Here is a 23,156-nt window from a genome sequence, read left to right as displayed (position 1 = left end):
TGCGGCTCTTGGGCCCCTTGAGTGTGGCTCTGCCACAAAATACCACGGCCTGGGCGAGTCTATTTTGAAGAAGTGGCGTCAGAAGAAGTTTAAGTTTAAAAAATTTGGCTCTCAAAAGAAATTTCAATCGTTGTACTGTTGATATTTGGCTCTGTTGACTAATGAGTTTGCCGACCACTGATCTAGGTCCTACGAAAAGGGAAGGGGATGGCGATGAGGGTTTCTACTGACAGGGGACTCCTGGAACCCCCTGAAAACCCCTGTGGATAGAATGCGAAGGGTCCTCAAGCTCATCCTCCACCCCACACGAGAACCTTAGGGGCTCTCTTTATTGGACATGAAAAGGATGAAACTTGAGTGAACCTTCTACTTTATGAAACAATGGCATATGGTATGCCCATTGCTAAGGGGGCCAAGATTTGGGATTTCTGCAAAGGGCAGCAGAATCAAGATGGTCCAACCATCCTCAAGGCATTATTTATTTCTATATGCAGTAGAGATTAGTGGTTGCTGCAAGCCAGAATCTTCTACTTCGGCTGCTGGAGGTGAGGGCTTTGGCCAGCTGACCTACTGGGATTAGCAAAGAAAAATGTGGTACCAGATTTCTCCCACTGTGGTCACTGAGATGATGACCTGGACATTAACAAAGCCGATATTGGGCCAACAGGCACCGGTATGTTCTTATTGGTTGTTTAACTATTGAAATACTTCCTGTACCTTTGGCAAAGAACAGCTGCTTCAGCCCCCCACAGCCACCCTGACCCCTCCCTGAGCCCACTAGGATCTCTCTGGAGCACAGTGACCAAAAGGGTGCCTGGAACTGCAAGGGGTCTCCAGAATGCTTTTGATGGGTTGGTATTCTCCGTTCTTAAATATCCTATATAATAAAAGCCTAATATGCTAAGTGTCCGACTGTTTGTTCAACCGTTCAACCAGTCACTATGACATGCACTGACCAGGAGGGGGCAGACGCTCCGACCAGTAGGTTAGCTTGCTATTGGGGTCTGGCTGATCGGGACTGGGTGAGCTGGGCTGGACACGCCCTGGAGCCAACCTCCCACGGTCCCTCCCCAGCTTCTAAAATATTTCTTCTAATTAATTTCCTTTCAATGTGCACAAATCCGTGCACCGGGCCTCTAGTTTGTAATATTACCTGACACAAACATAGCCCACAAGGCAATGTTACTGGCTACGCGGGCCTCACCTTGAAACTGATTGACCTGCTGCACGGGGTATGGATTCCGCTGGGGCTGGAGGTGCTGCCGGGGTACATGTGACTGCTGCAGCTGCTGGAACACAGGACAAGAAGGGTGGAGGTGAGGTGGGGACAGAGCAGGCCGTTAAATAGCCTGCCGTTCCGAGGAAGGCAGGGTTCTTTCCAAAACTAAACTTTGTCTTGAAGAATAACATGCATACAGGCAAGTGCAGAAAGCAGATGTGTACAGTTTGATGAATTTTCAGAAATGAATACACTCCCGGTAACCAGTATCTAGATCAAGACACAAAACACTGCCAGGATATGGGGCTCCCACACTTGCTGGTCATTACCCTTCATCTGACCGCGGGGAACCCCTGCCCGAACCTGACAACTCAGATCAGTTATGTCTGCTTTTGTACTTGGTTTTATGGATTTACTTATACAATGTATTTGTGTCTGGCTTTGGTATCTGGTTTCTTGTGGTCATTACATTTGGGAGATTCAGCCATGGGATGCATGTAGCTGTGGTCTATTCTCACCGTTGAGAAGTAGTCCATCCTATTAATATGAGAATTAATTTACCTGTTCTACCACCGATGGTCATTTAGGGCAGGTCCTGTTTGGGGCTGTCCCAGATACTGCTGCTGTGAACACCCTTGTCCATGCCTTTTGTGTGGACGTGCTGGCTCATGAAGCCTGTCAGCCAAGTGGCTTTGACTTTCCATCATCAGCCTGCGGGTTTTCCTTAGCTGTGTTGGGACCGAGCTCAAAGGGACAGGCTACTCATTTTGAATGACCTAAATAGATGCTTCGGGTATTGGAAGATGGGATTCTCAGGGGCTATGAAAAAGGCCAATCTTATTCCCATGAGGCCACCCTGCCTATAAAATCCATCCCCACAAGTAAACTACCCAGCATTCACTGCCTAGAGGAAACCATGTGGGGCTCCACATGGACCCAGAGCCAGGAGGCTTGCGTGCTAGTGCTAGTCTGTCTTCTTCCACTCACAGAAACCTGCTTTGCCCGCGCTATTACCCATATTCTGGCAAGGCCACTATGATCATTACCATGCTGTATGTGAAAAGGGAGAGAAAATAAGAGGTGGAGAGAGGGGTCTTAGTTCTCAGTCTGCCGTCAAGTAGCTGCGTGATCTAGCCTGTCATTTAACTTCCTTCAGCAGCTAATATTCATTCGGCACCTTTCATCTGAAGGGCTACAAAGAACATACAACTAGGGCCCTGCTCTGTAGCGTGCTCATTATAAAAACAACACACATTGACTACTTCTTAGCACATGTGTTTATTTCTATTTTTGCTCTTGTTTTCCTTCTTGGGCAGCTCTATCATTTTCTTTTTCTTTTCCTCCTTTCTCGACAAGGCCAGACAGCATCCTGGCAACCAATGGAAAGAGCAGCCTCTGCCCTGTGTGCCCCGTCCTGTGGTGCCTACCTTGGTGTTTTGCACAAACTGTTAAAATTAATTAATTGTGTAGACAAGCAACTGTGTTCATCTTTTAGGCAGCAAAATAAGGGCATTCTTGAAAGTAAGCTGTGCTCATAAAAGCGTCTCCTCAGCCAAGTTTCCCACTTACTGTCCTGCTTACAACCCGATACACAGCGGGGCAGCCTGTGGTGGGATGGGGCAGGGCTCCAGTCTCGACCCCACCTCTCTCTAACCCTGTTCTTTCCGATGAGTCACCTCAGCTCCCTGGCTTCTGTTTCCTTATCCGTAAAATGAAGGGACTCGATGATCTCTAATGTTTCTTTCAGATAGAAAATCCTAGGTTCTGTGGAACTTTTGAGAATGCAGGAATGGCAACACGCCCTGCACGCTCTGAGAGGAGGGCATTGAATGTCACTCCACCTCTGCTTTCAATCTGCTCTGTTCTGTTTCTAAGTCCACTGAGAATGATTTTTAAAAAAAATGTATTTTTATTGATTTCAGAAAGGAAGGGAAAGGGAGAGAGAGATAGAAACATCAATGATGAGAGAGAATCATTGATTGGCTGCCTCCTGCATGCCCCCTACTGGGGATCAAGCCCGCAACCCGGGCACGTGCCCTTGACCAGAATTGAACCCGGGACTTTTCAGTCCATAGGCCAACGCTCTATCCACTGAGCCAAACCGGCTAGGGCCTCTGAGAGTGATTTTAAAGTTCCCCACGATAAGCAAGACTGCAAGTCCTTCTGTTTCCCATCACCTGGCCTTACAGGAAAGCCAGGTGTCGCCAACATGCTGTTTACAAAATGGAGAGTGTTAGGGACACTCGGCTGCAGCAAAGACCGAGAAAAACATCTTGGCCTGGATATGGCGACATTCATTTTCAAAACACAAAGCTGACGGCCCACCCCTTGCAGACCCCGAGGCAGCCTGCGTCCAGAAGCACGGCCTGCAGGTGCAGGGAAGGTGCCACAGCGCCCTGAGTTGTTTCTCGGTTTCATTTCTGGGCTAGTCCCACAGGATGGCTGGCACGCGCGGCTCTTCTGTGACATCAGGGTCATGTGACAGGTCCCCATATACATTTGTGCAGTTTCCAAAGACTTTTACACACATTATCCCATGCAGTCCTTAAAGGAGCGATATGAGGAAGGCTGGGGACTTATTAAAACCTACGCTGGCAGGTGAAACCATGCCACAGGCCAAAGACCGGACACTTTCTGACCTTGAGTGAGTTGTTCTTCCCTTGGTCCCTCATCATCTCTTGGTCCACACAGTCACCAAGGAATTATCCTCATTTTTAAATTCTCATTTCCTTGTCTTTTCCAAGGAGCCTTGTGTCTCTCCATGTCCTGGGTGAGGGATTCCCCCACACTCACCTCCTAGTCTGTGGGTGTCTCTCTGTGGCATCTCCTCTCCCACTCCTCTGCCTCCTCCCCGTTCCCAGGGTTGGCTGACCTCACTGGGTGGGCACACCCCTGGGCTGGCCCAGCCGAGCTCTGCCTGGCCACAGCACACATATTGAAAGCCATCACGCAAAGGATCAGGCACACCTGAAAGTTCCTGGGATTGGCTGGGGAGAGGATTTACAAAGCCCAGCTTCCCCTGAGCAGCTCCATTTATCACCGCCTGAGAGACATTCGCACGTTCCTTGTCACACACCTTCTGCAGGGCGAGAGGGATAGAGGTTTGTTTGTACAAGAGCTGCCAGGCGGCTGACTGACCTTGCTGAAAAGGGAGATAATTATACAGCTGTTCAGGAACAAAAGCAAAAAAATGGAACCTAGGTGAACTGTGCTCGACAGTACAATTTTTCTATTTGGGGGATGACTGGTATTTCTTTGAACTGCTGCTCTTGGTTAGTAGAGATCTTAACATGTCTGTGTCCTACACAGTAGGTGATGGAGGATGCTTGATAAATTCCCACAATTCTTATCCTATCAGGAACATTCTAGAAGGGTCACTGTGAGGCAGAGCTCTGTTGGGCCTTGAGCCTTAGATGACAACCTCACATCTCCTATAACAAAAGTGAGATGCCCTGCCCTGGCTGGTTTGCTCAGTGATTAGAGCATCAGCTCTTAGACCCGTGAGTGTCAGGTCAGGGGTTCGATTCCCAGTCAAGGGCACATACCTTGGTTGCAGGTTCCCCAGTCCCAGTACAGGCGCGTGCAGGAGGCAACCAATTGATGTATCTCTCGCACATCGATGTTTCTCTCTCTCCCTCACCTCCCTCTCTTCCACTCTCTCTAAAACTCAATGGAAAATATATCCTTGTGTGAAGATTAAAAAAAAAAAAAGTGGGATGCCCTGTATAGACCCCATTGGAGCCATCTAAGAATCTCTTGTGGAAGGCCTTTCCTGGGATAATACTAAATTAGGCATGAGCATCTCCAAAAATAAAACAAACAAAACAAACAAAACAACCCCCCCCCCAAAAAAAAAAAAAAAAAGAACCACATTGAAGCAGACAGGGGCAAGCCCACAGGGAAGGCTCTCCTTCAAAGCTGGAGGAGTCACATGGGGAAGGTGGGCAAAGATGCCTAAGGGAAAGCTTTGTGTTAGGCCTGCCTTTAACTTAAAGATTTCCCGAGCTCTTTTCAAAGCTGTTGGGAATGTTCTTAAATTTGCCCCCTTTCTGTGACCTCAAGTTCAGGCTTCCAGGTAGTTCCGTGGGCCCTTTCATTCTGCTATTGTTCCTGTTCCATTGTTCATGACCGATTCAATCCCTCCTCCCAACACTTTCTTTTAAGAGACAAAGTTCTCTGAATTCTTTTTCTTTTTCCTGTTGCTAGAAACATTAGAGCTTATGAAGAATGTGAGCCAGCCCTCCCACCTGCATGCTGATTGCACCAACCCCTGTACCAGAAACCCAAAGAAAAGGAGTCAGCCTCCAATGGGGGACACGTCTCTGGCAAATGGGCTTTCAAATGGAGAGCTGAAGCCTGTCTTTTCAGAACAAACTCACTCACTCCAAGAAAAGGTCTAACTAACTGAAAGGTCTAAATTCTGTGGGTTCTCCTGTGAACCCGGGAGACTGTGAACATCTTGAAGAAGGACTGTCCTGTACCTCCCTCCCGGACACCAGGGCCTGAACAAATGCTTGCTGGGACACCATGGGCACCTTACCTGCTCGGCAAGAATCTGCTGCTGCTGCTGCTGCTGCTGCCTTTGCTCCCGCAGGAACTGTTGCTTCTGCTGCTCCATCAACTGGGCCCGCTGATCAATGAGCATCTGCTTCATGATGGCCGCCTGGGGCTGGCTGCCCAGGAAGCCCGGACCCGAGGGGCTGGCGCTGGAGACCATGCCACCTGAGCCCGGGGGCACGGAGGACTGCATGGGGCCTGTGGTCCGGGGAAGCCCAACTGGGTGCTGCTCCTAGGAGGAGAGAGAGGCCGATTCAGTGATTGCACATTTGAAGGGAAGCGTGGGGGGAAGGAAGGGGGCAGAGGCTCTGACCCAAGGGGTCCCGAGTGGCCCACTAATTACATTTTTATACAAACAATACAGTAGACTGCAAAGGTGGCCTTATCACAGTGGAACTGGAGAGGCTCCAGGGGGACAGTCACAGAGCATGGCTCCGGGGATCTGAGACCAAGGCCCATCTGTGTTGGATGGGACTGACTAAGGGACAAGGACTGGATTTCCAGCTAACATTCTGTTTCTCCAAAGGAAAGGAAACAAACCCTTAGGCAGGGCCTGCCTTAAGTCTTGAAGGAGACAGCCTGAGTTTACCTCTTACTCCTCACTGCCTACCTGGCCAAAATGAACCTCTTAGGGAGTATGAAAGACATTCACAGAAGTTTGCTGCAATTTACTAGTTGACAGGTCTGCTGTTTGATGGAATTCTAATCACAGATGACCCCTGAACAAGGAGGGGTTTGCGAAGCTGACCCCTGTGCAGTTGAAAATCCATGTATAATTACTGACTCTCCCCAAACTGTATAGTCCTCCCTCAGAAGGCACGGGGAATTGGTTCCAGGCCCTCTCATGGATACTGAACCCGTGGCTGCTCAAATCCCTTATCTAAAATGGTGTAGATCAATGCATATTGTTGGCCCTCCATATCCACGAATTCCCAACTGTGGACTGAAAATACTGTTTTCGACCCGCAGTTGGTTGAATTGGCAGATGCGAAATCTGGGATACAGAAGGCCAAGTGTATATTTGTTGAAAATAACCTGTGTATAACTTAACAAAAGGAAGATAAACAACCCAATCAAAAAATGGGCAATGGACCTAAATAGATACTTTTCAAAAGAGGACATCCAGAAGGCCAAGAGACACATGAAAACAGGCTCAAAGTCACTAATCATCCGAGAGATGCATATCAAAATGGCAATGAGGTACCACACCTCACACCTGTCAGAATGGCTATCATCAACAAATCAACAAACAAGTGCTGGCGAGGATGCGGAGAAAAAGGAACCCTTGTGCACTGCTGGTGGGAATGCAGACTGGTGCAACCACTGTGGAGAACAGTATGGAGTTTCCTCAGAAAACTAAAAATGGAACTCCCATTTGACCCAGTGATCCCACTTCTAGGAATATATCTCAAGAAACTAGAAACACAATCAGAAAGGATATATGCACCCCTATGTTCATAGCAGCACAATTCACCATAGCTAAGATTTAGAAACAGCCTAAGTGCCCATCAGCAGATGAGTGGATTAAAAACTGTAGTACATCTACACAATGGAATACTATGCTGCGGTAAAAAAAAGAAGGAATTCTTACCATTTGCAACAGCATGGATGGACTTGGAGAGCATTATGCTAAGCGAAATAAGTCAGTTGGAGAAAGATAAATATCACATAATCTCACTCATTTGTGGAATATAATGAACAACATAAACTGATGAACAAAAACAGATCTAGAGACAGAGAAGCATCTATCAGACCGTCAAACCTCAGAGGGAAGGCAGGGGAGGGTGGGGGGAAAGGGGAGAGATCAACTAAAGGACTTGTATGCATGCATATAAGCATAACCAATAGACACAGACACTGCGGGGGGGGGTGAGGGCATGAGCAGGGGAGTTGGGGGGCAATAGGGGGATAAGGACACATATGTAATATCTTAATCAATAAAGAAAATAAACTGTGTATAAGTGGACCCGTGCAGTTCAAATCTGTGTTGCTCAAGGGTCTATAATTGTGACATCTGAAAGCTTTGATAAATGTAAAAAAAAAATCCTGCTAGTGAGAGTTGTCGATGGTGCGAAGTAGAAACCTGTCACACTGCCCAAAGATACATAATCTCCCAACATCTTCAAAAACAGAATGGAGTCTCACACGTCGGATAATTTAAAGGTGGGGGTTGAATTGGGTCTCCATAATTAATTATGTGTCGGTCATTCAAATGATGGCAACTTTTAAGGATGGGTCCTTAAGGGATAGGAAGTAATGTGGTAGAGACCTATTTACACACAGCGCAAGCTACTACTTGAGATAGTGCTGAGTGGGGAAGTCTGTAACAGCTGGCAGTGTAGACGAGTGGGGAAAAAGAGCTCACTGGAAGTGTCAGTGTATGACCACAACATTCAGTTTGCAGACACTGCCTTTCCTGTTCAGGCACACCTGGGAATGGCAAGTGTTGTCTGAATGTTCCGCCGAAATGTTCCTTTCAATTCATTCAAGTCTCAAGTAATTAATCCCGGCTCTACCACCCAAACAAAACAGGCCAAACAACCAACAAAACAAAACAAAACACCGTTACTCCTCTCACCTGGGAAAGAAGAACCCAAAGCTCTGGTTAGTTAGTGCAGTGGCCCAGGTCACACAGTTAATCAAGGGAAGAAACAGAACTAGCACAACCAGAACACTGCTCTGGAGTCTAAGTTCTCACTGTTTCCACCAGCACAGGCCTCCCCAGGCCTCAGGCCCGCGCTGCCAAGCGTGCACTGGGGAATTGCCTGCAGACAAAATAGACAGGTCTCCCATAAGCGTCCTGTGTTCTATGTTTTGAATGCAAGTGTCGCTGCTGAAGTTAATAAAATTTGTCTTTCTGTATTTTGTCTGTACACAGACAACTATTAGGTAGAGGACGATGCGATTTTCTGTTAAGAAGACCTTATGCTAACAAATGCCAGGAACCTTCATGCTACCCGTTTACTTGACTCCTGAAGGACCAAGGTATTTGTCATTCCTTTGCTCCCAATATTTACTACCTGTTTTCCAAGCCCTTCCAGTAGCTAAAGCTGTTTCTTCCCACCGTTAGAAACAAAGGGCTAAATGACTTAACACTTAGACAAAGTCACACTGAAGGATAGTTAACCAATCAGCAAAAATACAGATATATGGGGCTTTCCCCTCCTGTGTATTTCACTATATTTATTTCCCAGTTTTGATAAAGAGGAGAGAGTTGGCAAGAAAACGAGACCCAAGGGAAGATAAAGTTTTCTTCAGCTTGATTTTATGAGCGGGCGGGTCCGGGCAGGCCCTGTTTATTTTTGCGCACTTTGAGATATTCTTGTCCTGTGACCTGCCGGGGAAGCTGGGACGCATGCTCAGAAGTGGTAAGTAGTGACTTGTTGCTTTCTCAACCTAGCCACGGTGAGGTGAGGACGTTGATACATCCAACTACTTTTGGCCCCTGTCTTCCTGTGCCAAAAATAAATACTTTGGAAGCACAGTGGGGGCCCTGGTCACAGTTGGTTAGAGAGCATCATCTGGATATGCCAAGGTTGTGGGTTTGATCCCTGGTCAGGGCACATACAAGAAGCAACCAATGAATGCATAAATAAGTGGAACAACAAATTGATGTTTCTCTCTCTCACTAAAAATCAATCAATAATTTTTTTTTTAAAGCATAGTGGGGAAAAACCCTTTTCAAAAGAATAGTTAGGCCGAAACCGGTTTGGCTCAGTGGATTGAGCGTTGGTCTGCGGACTGAAAGGTCCCAGGTTCGATTCCGGTCAAGGGCATGTACATTGGTTGCGGGCACATCCCCGGTAGGGGGTTTGCAGGAGGCAGCTGGTCGATGTTTCTCTCTCATCGATGCTTCTAGCTCTCTATCCCTTTCCCTTCCTCTCTGTAAAAAAATCAATAAAATATATTAAAAAAAAAAGAATAGTTAGGTTATTACTTCCCAGGATTACATATTTCCCTAAATGATTCCCTCCCCAAAGTTTTGTCTTCAGGTTTCTCACCGAAGGCCTGAAGACCTAGAGGCGGGAGGGCTATCTGCATTTTTAAAGGATTGCCTTCCCAAGGAAACATTGTGGGTCCGGGTAATTACACCTTTAAGACTCTCCCAACCCGCTCTGCTGCATTCAGGGGCTGGCCAGGCTCAGGTGTGTATTGCAGCCAGCGTGTGAAGCCTCACCAAGTGACTCACCTTACACATTGAGCTGGCTGAGGCCATTAACTGTTTCATATTACATGGTGGCTTTTAACCTCCAGGCTAAGAGGGCTTGGTGAGCAATCGCCTGTCAAATTTCAGGACTTCATGCCACCGCTCTTGTTTCTGAGGTGGACACACAGTGTGCGCGCAGTTAGAGAAAACCAAGCCGCGCTTTCCTCACCAGGACGGGAATGCCAAATGATGCAGTATTTTTAGTTTTAATTACGGGGCTTGTTCTCCGCCCCATCCCCCCCACCAAACGACCTCCCTCGCGCTCTACCACGTCTCCTCATTCAGTCTCTCCCTGTCAGCAATCCAAATGGTTACATTGATCTTCATTACTCCCCAAACCTTTCACTCTTCCGTAAAATAAAGGGAGGGGGCGGGGGGGGGGGAGACAATAAAAACCAGTGAAGCTATTTTCCGTATCTTTTTCTCCCGCAGGGAAAAGATCTTAGCCATTTTCCTAAGGGCTGGAGAGAGGTAGGAGGTGTAAAAAACACCCCACCTCTCCCGAAGAGGCAGTTTTCTACTTCAAAAAAAAAAAAACAGCTGCGGTAAAAATATCTCCCAAGAGCAGCCAGCTGTTTATTTATAAATCTGTGCGCAGGGAAGCTTTCTTCCTCTGAAGTGTTTTCAAGAACACGCCTCGTGTTTGGGTGAGAGGGGCCAGCGTGGCTGGCGGTGAGCCAAAGCCTGCTGGCTCCTTAGCCGGGGGGCCCACAAAAGGCCGATGGGACTGGGGTGATGGGACGTGGTGGCGAACTGGCTTGAGGACGGACGCCCCGGGCTTCAGCCTTTTCCAGGCGGTGCCGGCGGGCGGGGAGGGAGGGGAGGGGGGAGGGAACGCCACCCCAGGACCAGCTGCTGTTCTTCCGCTGGCCCAGCAGATGGTGGTGTCAGCCCAGTGCTCCAGCTCGGCCCGCCCGCCCGCCCGCCCGCGGCCCCCGCCCCTCCGCTCGCAGATGGCTTAATCAGGCCCCGGCCCTCCCCCACCGGCCCCCGCCCCGCGCGGGCTGGGCGACGCGGCGAGCGCGGAGCCGGGCAGTCAAGTGTTCCTGCGTACAGCAGGTAGCCTGGCAACTGAGAGCATAATACCGAGCAGATGGTGTTCGCACGGCGTGATGGACATCACACACGACAGCCTGAGACAATCCAGGAATTCCCTGGTGACTCGAGGCCCTCTTTACACAAAATGAGTTCCCTCTCCATCGCCGTGTATCTCTGGGGTGATCGCCCCCCCCCGTCCCCCCTCCTCTCTCCCACTGACACTGAACTGGTTTCTTATTACCGACTTTTCTTCCAGCCCGAGGGGAGGGAGATTGCAGGGGGTGGGGTGGGGTGGGGAAGGCCGTGGGAGGAAACGGAAGGGCTGGGAGCGGGAGGAGACGGTGCGGGGCGGTGAGGACCCGAAAGGGGGGGAGGGAGCGGCGTCCACCAGACCCCGGGGGGGGACCGTCCGAGAGGGACGGGGTTCCCGCAGCCTGGGGTGCCCACAGCCGGCGCGGAGAGGCGCGCCTCCGCTGGCTTTGCAATCGCGTGGCCCACGAACAGCCTAAATGAAATTTAGGATTTTCCTTTAAAAGTCCCCTGGGGCGTCATTTAGCCTCTCTGCTGGAGCCGCTGTGCTTACAAGTCCTTAGGGGGCTCTAAGGAGTCAGGAGTGGGGCCCGCGCGCTCCCCGGAGGCCGGAAAACGCCTCTCGGCGCCGGCGTCCCTAACAAAGGAACCGCGGAGGTGGCCGGGGCGCGGGGCGGGCGGGCTGCCGGGGGGCGCCAGGTCCGCGGCCCGCAGGCGCTCGGGGCGCACGTCCCAGCTTCCGCTGCCCCGCGTGTGCCAGGGGCTGGGAAGGCAATGGGAGTGCCGGGCTCGGGGGTTGGGAGGGGGTGGAAGAGCGTTATTCCTGTAGGAAAAAGCAATAATAGGTCAATACAGAACAAAAAGGATGTCTCAGAAAAAAAAAAATCCGTGCTTTTCACACACACTGAACTGGATCAAGTAATTAAATAAAAAATAAATCAATTCCAAACGGAATTTTGCCCAGAGTCTATACAGCAAAAGAATTCTATGTCCAACCTCTCACCAGTGTCCCCTGCAAAGGTATTATTCAGGTTTTAAGTTTGGCAGAAGCTAACGTTCGCCCCCACCGCCTCCACACACACACACACACACACACACACACACACACACGCACACACACACACTTGCTGGGAGAGTTCAGCAGTTTCATGTCTGAGAGCAGCTTAACACACACACACACACACACACACACACACACGCGCGCGCGCGCGCGCGCGCGCACACACGCACTTGCTGGGAGAGTTCAGCAGTTTCACATCTGAGAGCAGCTTAGAGGAATCCACCGTGGGCTGCACTGCACGGAGGCACCTGGCAGTGACTCCCCGGGCTCAAGGCGGTGAACTGGCAGGCTGAGGCTCGGGATGGCATCTGACCTTTGGGTCTCAGTCCCCACACCTTCAAATGAAAATCATATTCCTAAGACTTCTGCTTGACAGTGGAAGCTTTGGAGATGAAAGAGTTAATGAAGCCCTATGGAAAGTTAATGGCTAAGAAGGGAGAGAACAATAATGGGGACAATAATGGGCTAAATCAGGGGAACCGGTTCCCAAGGTCCGGTTCCAGGATCAGCAGCATTAGCATCATCTGGGAGACTGTTAGAAATGCAAATTCTCGGGCTCCACCCTAGGCATACGGAACCACAACTCCTGGAGCTGTTTTAACAACCCCTCCAGGTAATTACCAAGACCCACAGTTTGAGAATCACTTGGGCAATAATCCTGGTTTATAGAGACTGACTGTAGCATGGGGCTTCCAGCTCTATGTGCTCTGATGAGATTGCAAATCCTACATTTTTCCAAAGCAAGTCAGGGTGCTGAGTTGCTTAGATTTTTATTGCAGGTTCTTCTGCATTTGGAACAAATTTCTCAAATTTCCAGAGGGCTGCTCAGGCAATGCAAACCCAAGAATTCTGAAAGGAGCCATGGCCATGAGTCTTCCAGGAAGTCCAGGCTCCCTGCAGCCCTGCTGGGAGGCTGGGGAGCAGCCAGGATGGAGGCAGGGTGAGGCCAGTATACTCGCTTGCTCGGTGAGGAAGCATCAACCTCATTAGACTTCCTGTCCCCGGGTCTGATGTAGGGTAGAACTATGGAAAGCTATGATTGGAGGAAAGTCCCTCTGGTTGAAAAAGGTTCTTCAAACACAGAGAACACAGAGGCAGCAACGGAAGAAAACAACTAAACACGTACGGGGCACCTACTATAGGCAAAGTACTCTGCTAGGTGCGTTTGCCTCCACAATTAACTCATTTACTCACTAAAAAAGCCCCCAAGCCTCTGAGAGGGTAAGAAACTTGTCTGATGTCCCACAGCTGGTGGCGGTGTCTTTGGGCTTCGGACCTTTTCACTGACCATAACATGCATCTGGTCTAAATTGAGCAGACCACCCAAGAGGACTCCGGAGTAAAAAGAAATGGGAAGGGGGTAGGGGGCGGAGGGAGAGGAATGGGCTTAGAATTCAAAGGTAGAAACTCTATTGGGATCAAAGGGTGCAACTGAAAGAGCACCAAAATATGTCTTTTTTATATGCTGCCTGGTACCCCAAATTAGGATGCCTCGGTGCTCTGAACTTTGACATTTAAAGAAAGGGCACAAGATAGCCCATTCAACCATAAATGGAAGGAAGGAAGAAAATAAAATAAAACCTTAGAATTCCCTTTGAAGTTGATCAATTGTCAGGGCAGAAACTTGGTTTCAGGATGGTGGTTTCTTGTACAGAATTTCTTTGACCGGACCAATTTCTCACTGTGGGTTATGGAGAGTTGCTTACCATAAATTCATAGCAGAGCCCCAACAGGAACTGCCCCATAGAAGCCCCTCTGTTTCAGCAGATTATTGAAGAAGGTCGGATAAAAAGGTTTGCTGTATGGTTGTGTCCCCAAGACGACTGAGTTTTGAGACAGTTTAGCAATTTAGGAAGCTTATCACTGAAACGGTATTGTCTTGGGGCCCAGTGCTAAGCCTGCTACATGGGTTTAGTAGTTCTGTGTTCATCCTCTAAGGAGCCACTTACACTGGGGCAGTGGTCGGCAAACTCATTAGTCAACAGAGCGGCAAACCACGGCTCACATGTGGCTTGCGAGCCGCAGTTTGCCGACCAATGCACTGGGGGACCCAACAGGCCTGGGTAGATACTCAGCTCCATCAAGCGACTGGCCCACCCTGACCATAACAAATTGCTGCTTGTTGTTACTGTTGTTGCTACAGCCTCTTGAACATGCAGCTCTGGGGTCAGGGTGAGGGAAGTGTGGTGTTGCTGGTTCTCGGGGAGCTCCGAAGACCATCAGGACTAAGACGTGAAACTTGCTTTTCTTTCCAGGCTTCAATGAGCAGAATGGAGTTCCTATCTAGACACGGGATTGTTTAAAAAGTACATGTTTTGCTGATTTCCCCCCTGATCCGTGGAAAAATTTGAAAACTTTGCATAAAAGTATAAAGAAAGAAAAGGCAATATTCATTTTTAATGCTCAAAGGCAACCATGTTAATATTTTGATGTTTTTGTATTTACTCCCAGCCTTGCCTAGCCCCATGCAATAATATATTTTCCATGCTTATGATCATGGCAGATACATGAGTGTTTCTTACAAAATAATGTAAGAAAGGTAGAAAGTCCCAACTTTCCAAATGCTTACAAGTTATAGTTTTCTGGTAGGGTAATTCGTGCAAGGTCTGTAGGGTTTTTGTGTTTGTTTGTTTTGTTTAATGTTTTCTAACATTCAGCACAGTTGCAACAGAATTGACATTTGCTGAATGGAGCTGACGAATTGGCTTTGATGAATTCTAGCCTATCCCAGCATCATGTATGACTGGGGAGGAGAAAAAAGATGGCCTTACAATGGACAGCTTCTCTGAGCTGCTGACTGTAGCCCCTGCTGAGGAAGAAAGGGTTAAAGTTGGCAGGCCAGTGCAAGAGGTGAGAGTGCCATCAGCCACAGGAAGGTCAGGCTTTCACGGACTTTCTTGGGGGTAAAAACAACAAAAACACCATTTGTCCTTAACAGTGCTTTGAACAAAGTTACTGTTGGTCCCTCCAGTGGCAAAACAACTTGGAGAGGTATGCTTTTCCTCTACCTTTGACGTAAATTATAGAGCCCTTTGGATTCCTTTGCTGTGGTTAATTCCACCACCAAAGCAACTCTAAATTGGTTAAAAGTTCAATAGTGTGCAACAATAGGAGCCTGATTAAATAAATGATGGTACCTCCATACCATGAGTCCTAGGCAGCCAATAAAAATCACGCCTTCTCTGACTATCTAATCACGTAGGAACAAAGCTTACAACATATAGTTAAGAGGAGAGAAAAAAGCAGTTTCGAAATCAGTCATCACAGAATAATCAAGTTAGACAAGGATAATAAGCGATTTTTATTATCCTCTTTCAGTTTTTCTATTATGAACATATTAGTTTAAATAATTACTTAAAAAATGTGTGATCTAAAAAAAAATAAAGGCTTTAAATTGCCGGAAGGAAGGAAGGAAGGAAGGAAGGAAGGAAAGAAGGAAGGAAGGAAGGAAAGATAAAGGGCCTATTTGCTTATTTGCTTGTTTTCAAGGACTCTGAAATTCTGATGAGCGGTGAGGATCCCCTAGTTCCTGAGCAGCCAGTGGCTTCTTTGCAGAGGAGGAGGCACAAGCCACACCTTGGGCTAAGGAGACAGCAGAGCATAGGGACCGGTGGTAGAAGCACTTCTGTGCTGGGAGGGGCTGAAGGCTTCTCAGAGGAAGGGATGCTTCAGATTGGCTCAGAGGGACAAGAGGGGGCTGTCTTCCAGAGCAGAGGGACAGTGATCAAAGACTTGAATACATCAGACCCTGAAATTCCATTTCTAAGGACTCATCTCATGGAAATATTCAGAGCTTTGTGCAAAGATATATCCTGACTAGCTTGAATGACTTAAAGTAGCAAAAAAATTAAAGACAACTTAAATGGCCAACATTTAGAGGATTCATTAAACAATAACTTACCTTCCCCCAAAACAAACCCAACAAAAACCCAAACCTCATTAAGAGCACTTAGTCTAAACAGTCGCGGAATGGAGCCCACTGGGTTCAAAAGGGGCCCTGGTTGTGTCTGGGACTGGGACTGTTTCCACCTGAGCCCACCTAGGCTCTGGAGTGTGCAGCAGACATCCTTACATGCAGTTCTCTGGAGGCTTCAAGACCTGAACCAACTGGGTTTGGCTACAGGTTCAGAAGCTAGGCCACCTTTTCACTGCTTCACCCGAGAGCTCCCAAGTCCCAGAGGCGGCCCTGAAGGGCACTGACCATCCTCCAAGAATCCCCCGGTCCGCCCGGGCAAGCTGCCCTTTGCCCCACCACCCTGCCTTCTGTGTTTTTTCTCCAAGTCTAGGCTTGAAACCACAGCGTGGCCGGAACCAGCCCAACCCTTAGCGTGGAGGAACTCGGGAAACAGTGAAAACCTTCACTCATCTGCACAGGCTGCCTTCCCCGCGGGGGTGTAGGCAAACCCCTCCCCAGGGGCTGCGAGACCTGCCCCCCAGAGGTGGGGCGGCATCTGCCCACATCCCAGTGGCCGCTGTCAGGACACATGGACTGCAAGTGGTTTGCCAGCGGCTGCAGGAATTGGGTTTTCACCCATCTGCTTGCTGCCTTTCTTGCCTTGATTTAAAAACCAGGAGGCGTCTCAGCTGTCTTCAGCCCAGCTGCTGGGAAGAGTTTCTCCTGAGCTACTGTTCCCCCACATCGTGCCTTCTCTTTTATCGCCTCCCCACTGGCTGATGAAGTCATCACAGCAAAGATTACATAACGGATGCAGAGGCCTATCTTGTGTTATACTGGGAGCCAGGCCAATGTTTCCATTTATAGACAAGAGCCCACCACACTGCCAAGTGGAGCTCTCTGTTGCAACCACTTACAAGACAGGACGAAAGGAAGGAAAGTCGGAGCCCAAGGGCGCTTCCTCCATCATCGCCATCCTCTCCGCAGCCTGGGCAGGTGGTCGGGGGCCGAGAGCGCTGGCTGCCTGGGAAGAGCCCCTTCTACGAAGCTGCTTACTCTCAGCCCTCTGCTCTCCCCTCCCGGCTTCCAGAGGGGGTGGGGGTCCGTGTCAGCCTGCTCTGCTGGCTTTCCGACCTGGTTTCTGACTGCTGAACCTACCTGTCTGTGGGCCACCCAGGTGTGATCCCACCAAGGCTCAGAGAGGAGGGCTGGGCCCCCCACACTCCTGAGAGCAGACCAGGCAGCAGTAGTGGTGGGGTGTGAGGGGACCAGGACTCGGGGGAGGGCATGAGAAAGCAGGAGAAAAAGAAGTAACATCGAGAAGTCTGGATTGGAACTTTACATATTTAGAGATTTTGACTGAGAACCCAGATTCTTAGAGGAAGTGAGTCTAGGAGAGGGGCTCACAGAGGGTCAGGGTGGGTGAGGATGGGGGTCCATCAGACCCTGGACCACATCCAGAAACATCCTTGAGTTTAAATTTTTAGACATGTTCTTCAAACAAGGTTTTACATAGAGTCACGGAGAAACGCTGATAGGATTGAAAGATACCTTCTAAGTTGTGCCCTGTTACAAGGCCAGACTAAGTCCACTATGGTTAATATTCTTTCTAAGTCCCGTGTTTATCTTGCAAAGGGTACAATGACACTGTACTGAAACATTACTGTCTCTTTCTTTTTTATTGGCATTTGTTCATTTTCTAAATCTGCCTGGTAAGTCCAAAAAGGAGAAGTGGCCCAGGTCCTCTCTACCCTTGAGAAGAGTTGGGGACAAACTGGGATAAAAATGGTCCTGAAAGAACCATGGACTTCAGAGAGGTCCCTGGGCTGCACTGGCACTGCGGTGAACACAGCACCTGACAACACACACACACTCACACACACACACACACACACACACACTCACACACACTCACACTCACTCACACACACACACGCACTTACACATACACACACTCACACTCACACACACATTCTCACACTCACACATTCTCACACACACACACACACACACACTCATTCACTCACACTCACACACATACACACACTCATTCACTCACACTCACATTCTCACACACACACACTCACACACATACACACACACTCATTTACTCACACTCACACACTCACACACATACACACACATTCTCCCACACACAAACACACACACTCACACACACACTCACACACTCACACACACTCATACACTCATTCACTCACACACACACACTCACACACACACTCTCACACACACTCTCACACATACACACACACATTCTCACACACACACAAACACACACACATACACACACACTCACACACTCATTCACTCACATACACACTCTCACACACATATACTTACACACTCACACACTCATTCACTCACACACACATTCTCACACATACACAAACACACTCACACACACACTCACACACTCCTTCACTCACACACTCACACACACACACTCATACACTCATTCACTCACACACTCACACACACACTCATTCACACACACACAGACACACACAGACACACAGTCTCACACACAGCGACCTGGTAAAGGAATCAGGTAGCAATCAGAAGTCATCCTCTCCACAGTCTCACACTCTTCGCCCCTTTTACCTGCACTTCTGTCAGGTAGAAAGCTTCCACAGTGCTCGGCACACAGCAAGCGCTCAGAGATGCTGGCGCTTGTTATCGCCAATATTAATAATAACGGGGAAACTAGAAACCTTTTGTGGGGCCTATGTTTTCAGTTCATATTTTGTTCTTTTTTAATGGTCAAATCAGTTCCTCAGCCTGAAGAAGGAAAATACCGTTCACAAGCCTTTTGCTGAGGATAAACCCTAGGTAGATAGCTGAATATGGACCAGACCCTAGAACAAAGGTGAAATTGAGGGGAAGCTTTCATTTCAGTGAGAACTAACTCCACTCCTGTTGACAACAGGGATATGGGCCTTCTAAGGTGGGGGTGATATGCCAAATACCCCTCTAAAAGCATAAATATTTTTGCTTAAATATCTGGGATGTACCACCAATTTCCTACTACTTTCTACCAGAAACTAAAACCAAGTCTGACCTCCTTACCATGATAGCACCTCAAATGCCCACCCTTTCCCACTTTCTCCCAAAGCTTCTCGTGCTAATTTTCCCCTAGCTAGCCGGCCTAACACCCCCCTTATGCTTCCCGGATCTGGGCGAGCTCCCTGACAACGTCCACGTGTCTCGGACACACTCTGCACCTCAGACCGCAAGCCTCCTTTAAAAGCGCTCACAACGACCACTTCTCTCAGCGTTGAGTGCTCGTAGGAGGTTACAGTCCGAGCAGGAGGTCGGGCTGATGGATGCTGGAGCAGGACAGGGAGCGCTCACCTGCTGCTCAGGGTATTTATCAACCCGAGAAAGCGTCCGTCCGCCGCACTGAGGATCAGAGCCTGTCTTCCTCACCTTTCCCCCGTTTCTCTAATATACACGGTCTCCTTTACCTGGGTCCCACTAACTACTCTGCTTTTGCCCTTGTGTTTCTTCCCCTCTCCAGCCTCCCCTACCTTAAGAATAGACAGTTTATCCATCGCACGGGTGGAATCCTCCCCAAGGCAACCAAACCTGTTCTGAAAGCTGACATTAAATACGAAAGGCTGGAATCTGCTGAGGAGGGGGAGAGGGGACAGGAACCTGTAAATGGAACTTGAAGTCTGTCTCAGGTCCCCATTATGTGACTCGGGAAAGCCCGGGAGAGTGAGAGTCCCTTCTGTATTTGCCTTGGGTTCTCAGGTGTAGTTTTTGCTGAAGGTCACTTTCTGTACAGGCCCAGGGAACGCCACCTCTTGATTCACGGCTGGAAGCACGTTAAAGAGGCTGACAAGGCCATTCGTTCATTCCTTTTTTGATGTAGTCGGAGAGAATTCCCAAGGAGAGAAGTCCCTGGGTCCCCCTCAGTCAGTCAGTGTCAGCCCCCAGGGAGTGGACGTCCATGTACAGGGTGCTGAGAGACGTCTCATGACGCGGAGGGGCCGCCCCCACAGCACAGAGCCTTGCCACCGTCACCGTGGAGGTATCTGGGGCTGCATCAGGGCCTCGGTCACTCTCAGCACCTCCCACAGGATTTTGGGGGCAGAGCCTCAATGTATCCTGCCCGGAGGTGCACACACCCTGGGTAGGATTCACATTCTGCTAAGGGACCCAGTTAAGGAAGGTGCCTAGGTCAGTACAATATATTGCCAAGGCTGCTAACCCAATGGAAGCGCAGGGAACTGGTTTAAGAACATGGAGCCTTATGCCTGTCACTTGAGCCTTACAGTACTGCACAGCCCTTACTGGCATTTTCGGTTTCAGTCTCCAGGTCTTAGAGTTGATTTTTCTTAGAAAATACTCAGCCAGAGGTAAGACAAAGAAACAAACCAACCAACCAACCAAACAAGCAAACAACTGGCTTGCTTAATAGAATACAAAAATACGTGCATATGGGCTGTGTTTACAACTTTGCTTTGACTTAATGTGCAGAGTAAGACACTATTACTCCATGGCCAAAAATGCACCTGTCACCAGAAAAACATACACACAACCCTCCACCTGAAATCTGAGCCCTAGAACATTATATGCAGAATGTATAATTAAAAAAAAATTTAAATTTATTTTAGAGAGAGGAAGAGAGAGAGAGAGAGAGAGAGAGAGAGAGAGAGAGAGAGAGAGAGAGAAACACTGATTGGTTGTCTCCCACCTGCACCCTGACCAGGGATGGAGCCTGCAACCTGGGCATGAGCCCTGACCAAGAACCAAATCTACCACTTCAGCTGAGCCACATCAGCCAGGGTACAGAATATATAATTTGCCATGAAAGCTTTCTTTCAATTCGGATACACATCCCCTTTTAAAAAAGCTTCGATTGCTCAGGGAGTCCCCAAGGGCCCAGCACCCCAGCACACTGGCAGGTGTTGTGGCTGAGGTCTTGGAGAAGGGCAGCCAAGGACTTGGTCCTGGATGGATATTAAAAACCCAGTGGAGCCTGGCTGGTGTGGCTCAGTTGTTGAATCAAACACCGTATACCGAGAGGTCAACAGGTTCAATTCCTGGCCAGGGCCCATAACTAGACTGTGGGTTTGATCCCTGGTATACTGATCGATGTTTCTCTCTCAAATCAACAAAGTCATATCCTCAGGTGAGGATTAAAAAAACAAAAACAAAAACAAAACAGTGGAGAGACAAGGTTTCCCCTCATTGAAAAGCTGGAGGATGATCCCAGCCCGTCAAGAGTGGCGCTGGCACGCTCTCTGGCTGGTGCCACGGGATTTCCGTGAAGCCAGCCTGGTCAGAGCTGGGATGGTCAGGACTCCACAGGAGAAAGGGGGATGTGGAACAGATGGATTCTAGGGATCGTGTGACTTGGGGCAGTTCACTGAACACTTCTGACTTCATGAAATGAGGATGCCTGCCCAGGTGCTCTCAGTCCTACCAAGCCCTGACATTCTCTAATTCTGTTGGGAAGAGCTTCATGGAAGAGGGGGAGCCTGGATGGAAGTGAGATTTGGATTTGAGTGAAAGGAGGAGGCAGGAGAAGCCAGCCCCAAGGAGGGAGGTGGTGTTCCCAGGGCCCGTGCGGAGGAGGATGCTGAGGTGGGTAGGAGACAAGCTTCGCAGGGCAGGTGTGAGCACGGACAGGTCTGCATGCAGGCTCAGACATCTGACCTGACCAACAGGCAGGGAGCCACAGTAAAGACCCTTAAAGGAAATAAAAGGATGAAAGCATTCCTTTTCATGAGATTCAGTAGAGTGAGGCAGGATATGGGTAATCCAGCCAGGAGGTGAAGGGAAGCTGGCCGAGAGAGACTAGGTTCCTGACGGTGGGAGTTTAAGAGTCAGGAGTCAAATTTAACCGCAAGGTATATTTTGGCAAGAATAAGAATGCACACGCCTTTATTTCGTATGCAACATATGTCTGGGCCACGCGCTGGACCAGCGGTCCCCATTTCTTCCTGTTTACTTGTAGCCGCTGTGATTCTCATGTTGCCCTCACAGGGCTACCGGACATCTGGCAGGGACGATGACCCCTGCTCAAAAATCAGTATAAATAGTTCCAGTTTTCCTTGTCTTCCCTGCTTTAAAAAGCCGAGTTTATTTACATGTAAATTTAATATACAGTAGCATTTTAAACCTACCACCAGACTTTTGACTGGGAGTGGTATAGTAGGGGTATACGTTGACTATTTTTAGAGCCCTAACAATACAGCCTGGGGATGAAGAGAAGATGCCAAACAATAACAGGAAATATGACTAAAACTGCTTTGAGAGGAAACCTTTTCATTTTTTTGTGCTTCTAACATCCCCCCAACTTTCTACTTCCTGCTCCATGTTTCACTGAACTTTTTTCAAGAGGACCTGACAAAGACTAAGGAAAGTCAGGTGGTGGCCCAGTTAAAGGGTTTTAAGGACAAGTCGCCTTCACAACAAAGTGACAGCTAAGTATTTCCCAGGCGTAGTTAGTGCTCGAAGCTCCATTTTGGATTTTTTTTAAAGTCAGAAAAATCACTCTTGGGCTTCATGGAAAATCTTGTTTGCATCAGAAGTGGCGTGATATTTTCATAAGACGGTCCATGTTGCATTTATCCCACCATCTTTTAAATGTAAACTAGAGATGGTAGTACAACGAATTTCTAACAGAAGAGTTCATCACCACAGTCAGGCCACTGGAAATTCAGGGTGAAAGAATAGGGTGGTGGTTCCAGGGGAAAAACATGCGTGTTTCTCTAAACAATGAAAAATCTCCTATTTGAAACCCTTCCTACCCTTTAGTGAGACAACGTGGAGAAGAAGCAGACACTCGGTCCACCTCACTCTGCCATTCCCACGGCTCGGGGAAATGGATGGCTTCACCTATTTGTTCTGTCTTCGCACCTGAGGGAGGGCTGCAGACGCCCCATCTGTCTCCGAGCCCCGTTGCTATGGGTTTTTCTCTGACGTCTGATACTGGACTCTGCAGGCAGCCAATGCGTTTTTCTTCTGCCTCCCCCTCCGCTCCTCTCTCCTCCTCTGATATATAGGTTATTTTTCCTGTGCATCCACCAAGAGTAATGTGTCAAACTATGATTATGTTTTCTTTTATTAAACAAGTAGAAGAGACAGACTGCTTTCCTTCCCTTGCCCGAGTAAAGGC

At 48.7% G+C, this 23,156-nt stretch overlaps 1 protein-coding gene across 2 annotated transcripts in view; it reads right to left on the bottom strand.

Annotated features, from left to right (window-relative positions):
- MAML3 (mastermind like transcriptional coactivator 3) overlaps positions 1-23,156 on the bottom strand; it is a 386,341-nt gene that overhangs the window by 4,514 nt on the left and 358,671 nt on the right. The window contains exons 3-4 of one of the 2 annotated variants that reach the window (XM_079770768.1): positions 5,760-6,008; positions 1,205-1,289 (exon numbers count right to left, since the gene is read on the bottom strand). In XM_079770768.1, the coding sequence (XP_079626894.1) occupies positions 1,205-1,289; positions 5,760-6,008 (334 nt within the window). The remainder of the gene's footprint in view (positions 1-1,204; positions 1,290-5,759; positions 6,009-23,156) is intronic. The other variant, XM_079770769.1, reaches the window with a different exon arrangement.

The sequence above is a fragment of the Cnephaeus nilssonii genome (genome assembly GCF_951640355.1).
Source record: "Cnephaeus nilssonii genome assembly, chromosome: 5".
NCBI classification, from domain to species: Eukaryota; Metazoa; Chordata; class Mammalia; order Chiroptera; family Vespertilionidae; genus Cnephaeus; species Cnephaeus nilssonii.
The sequence above is the reverse complement of the archived record's forward strand: the minus strand, read 5'-3'. Positions and strand labels throughout refer to the sequence as shown.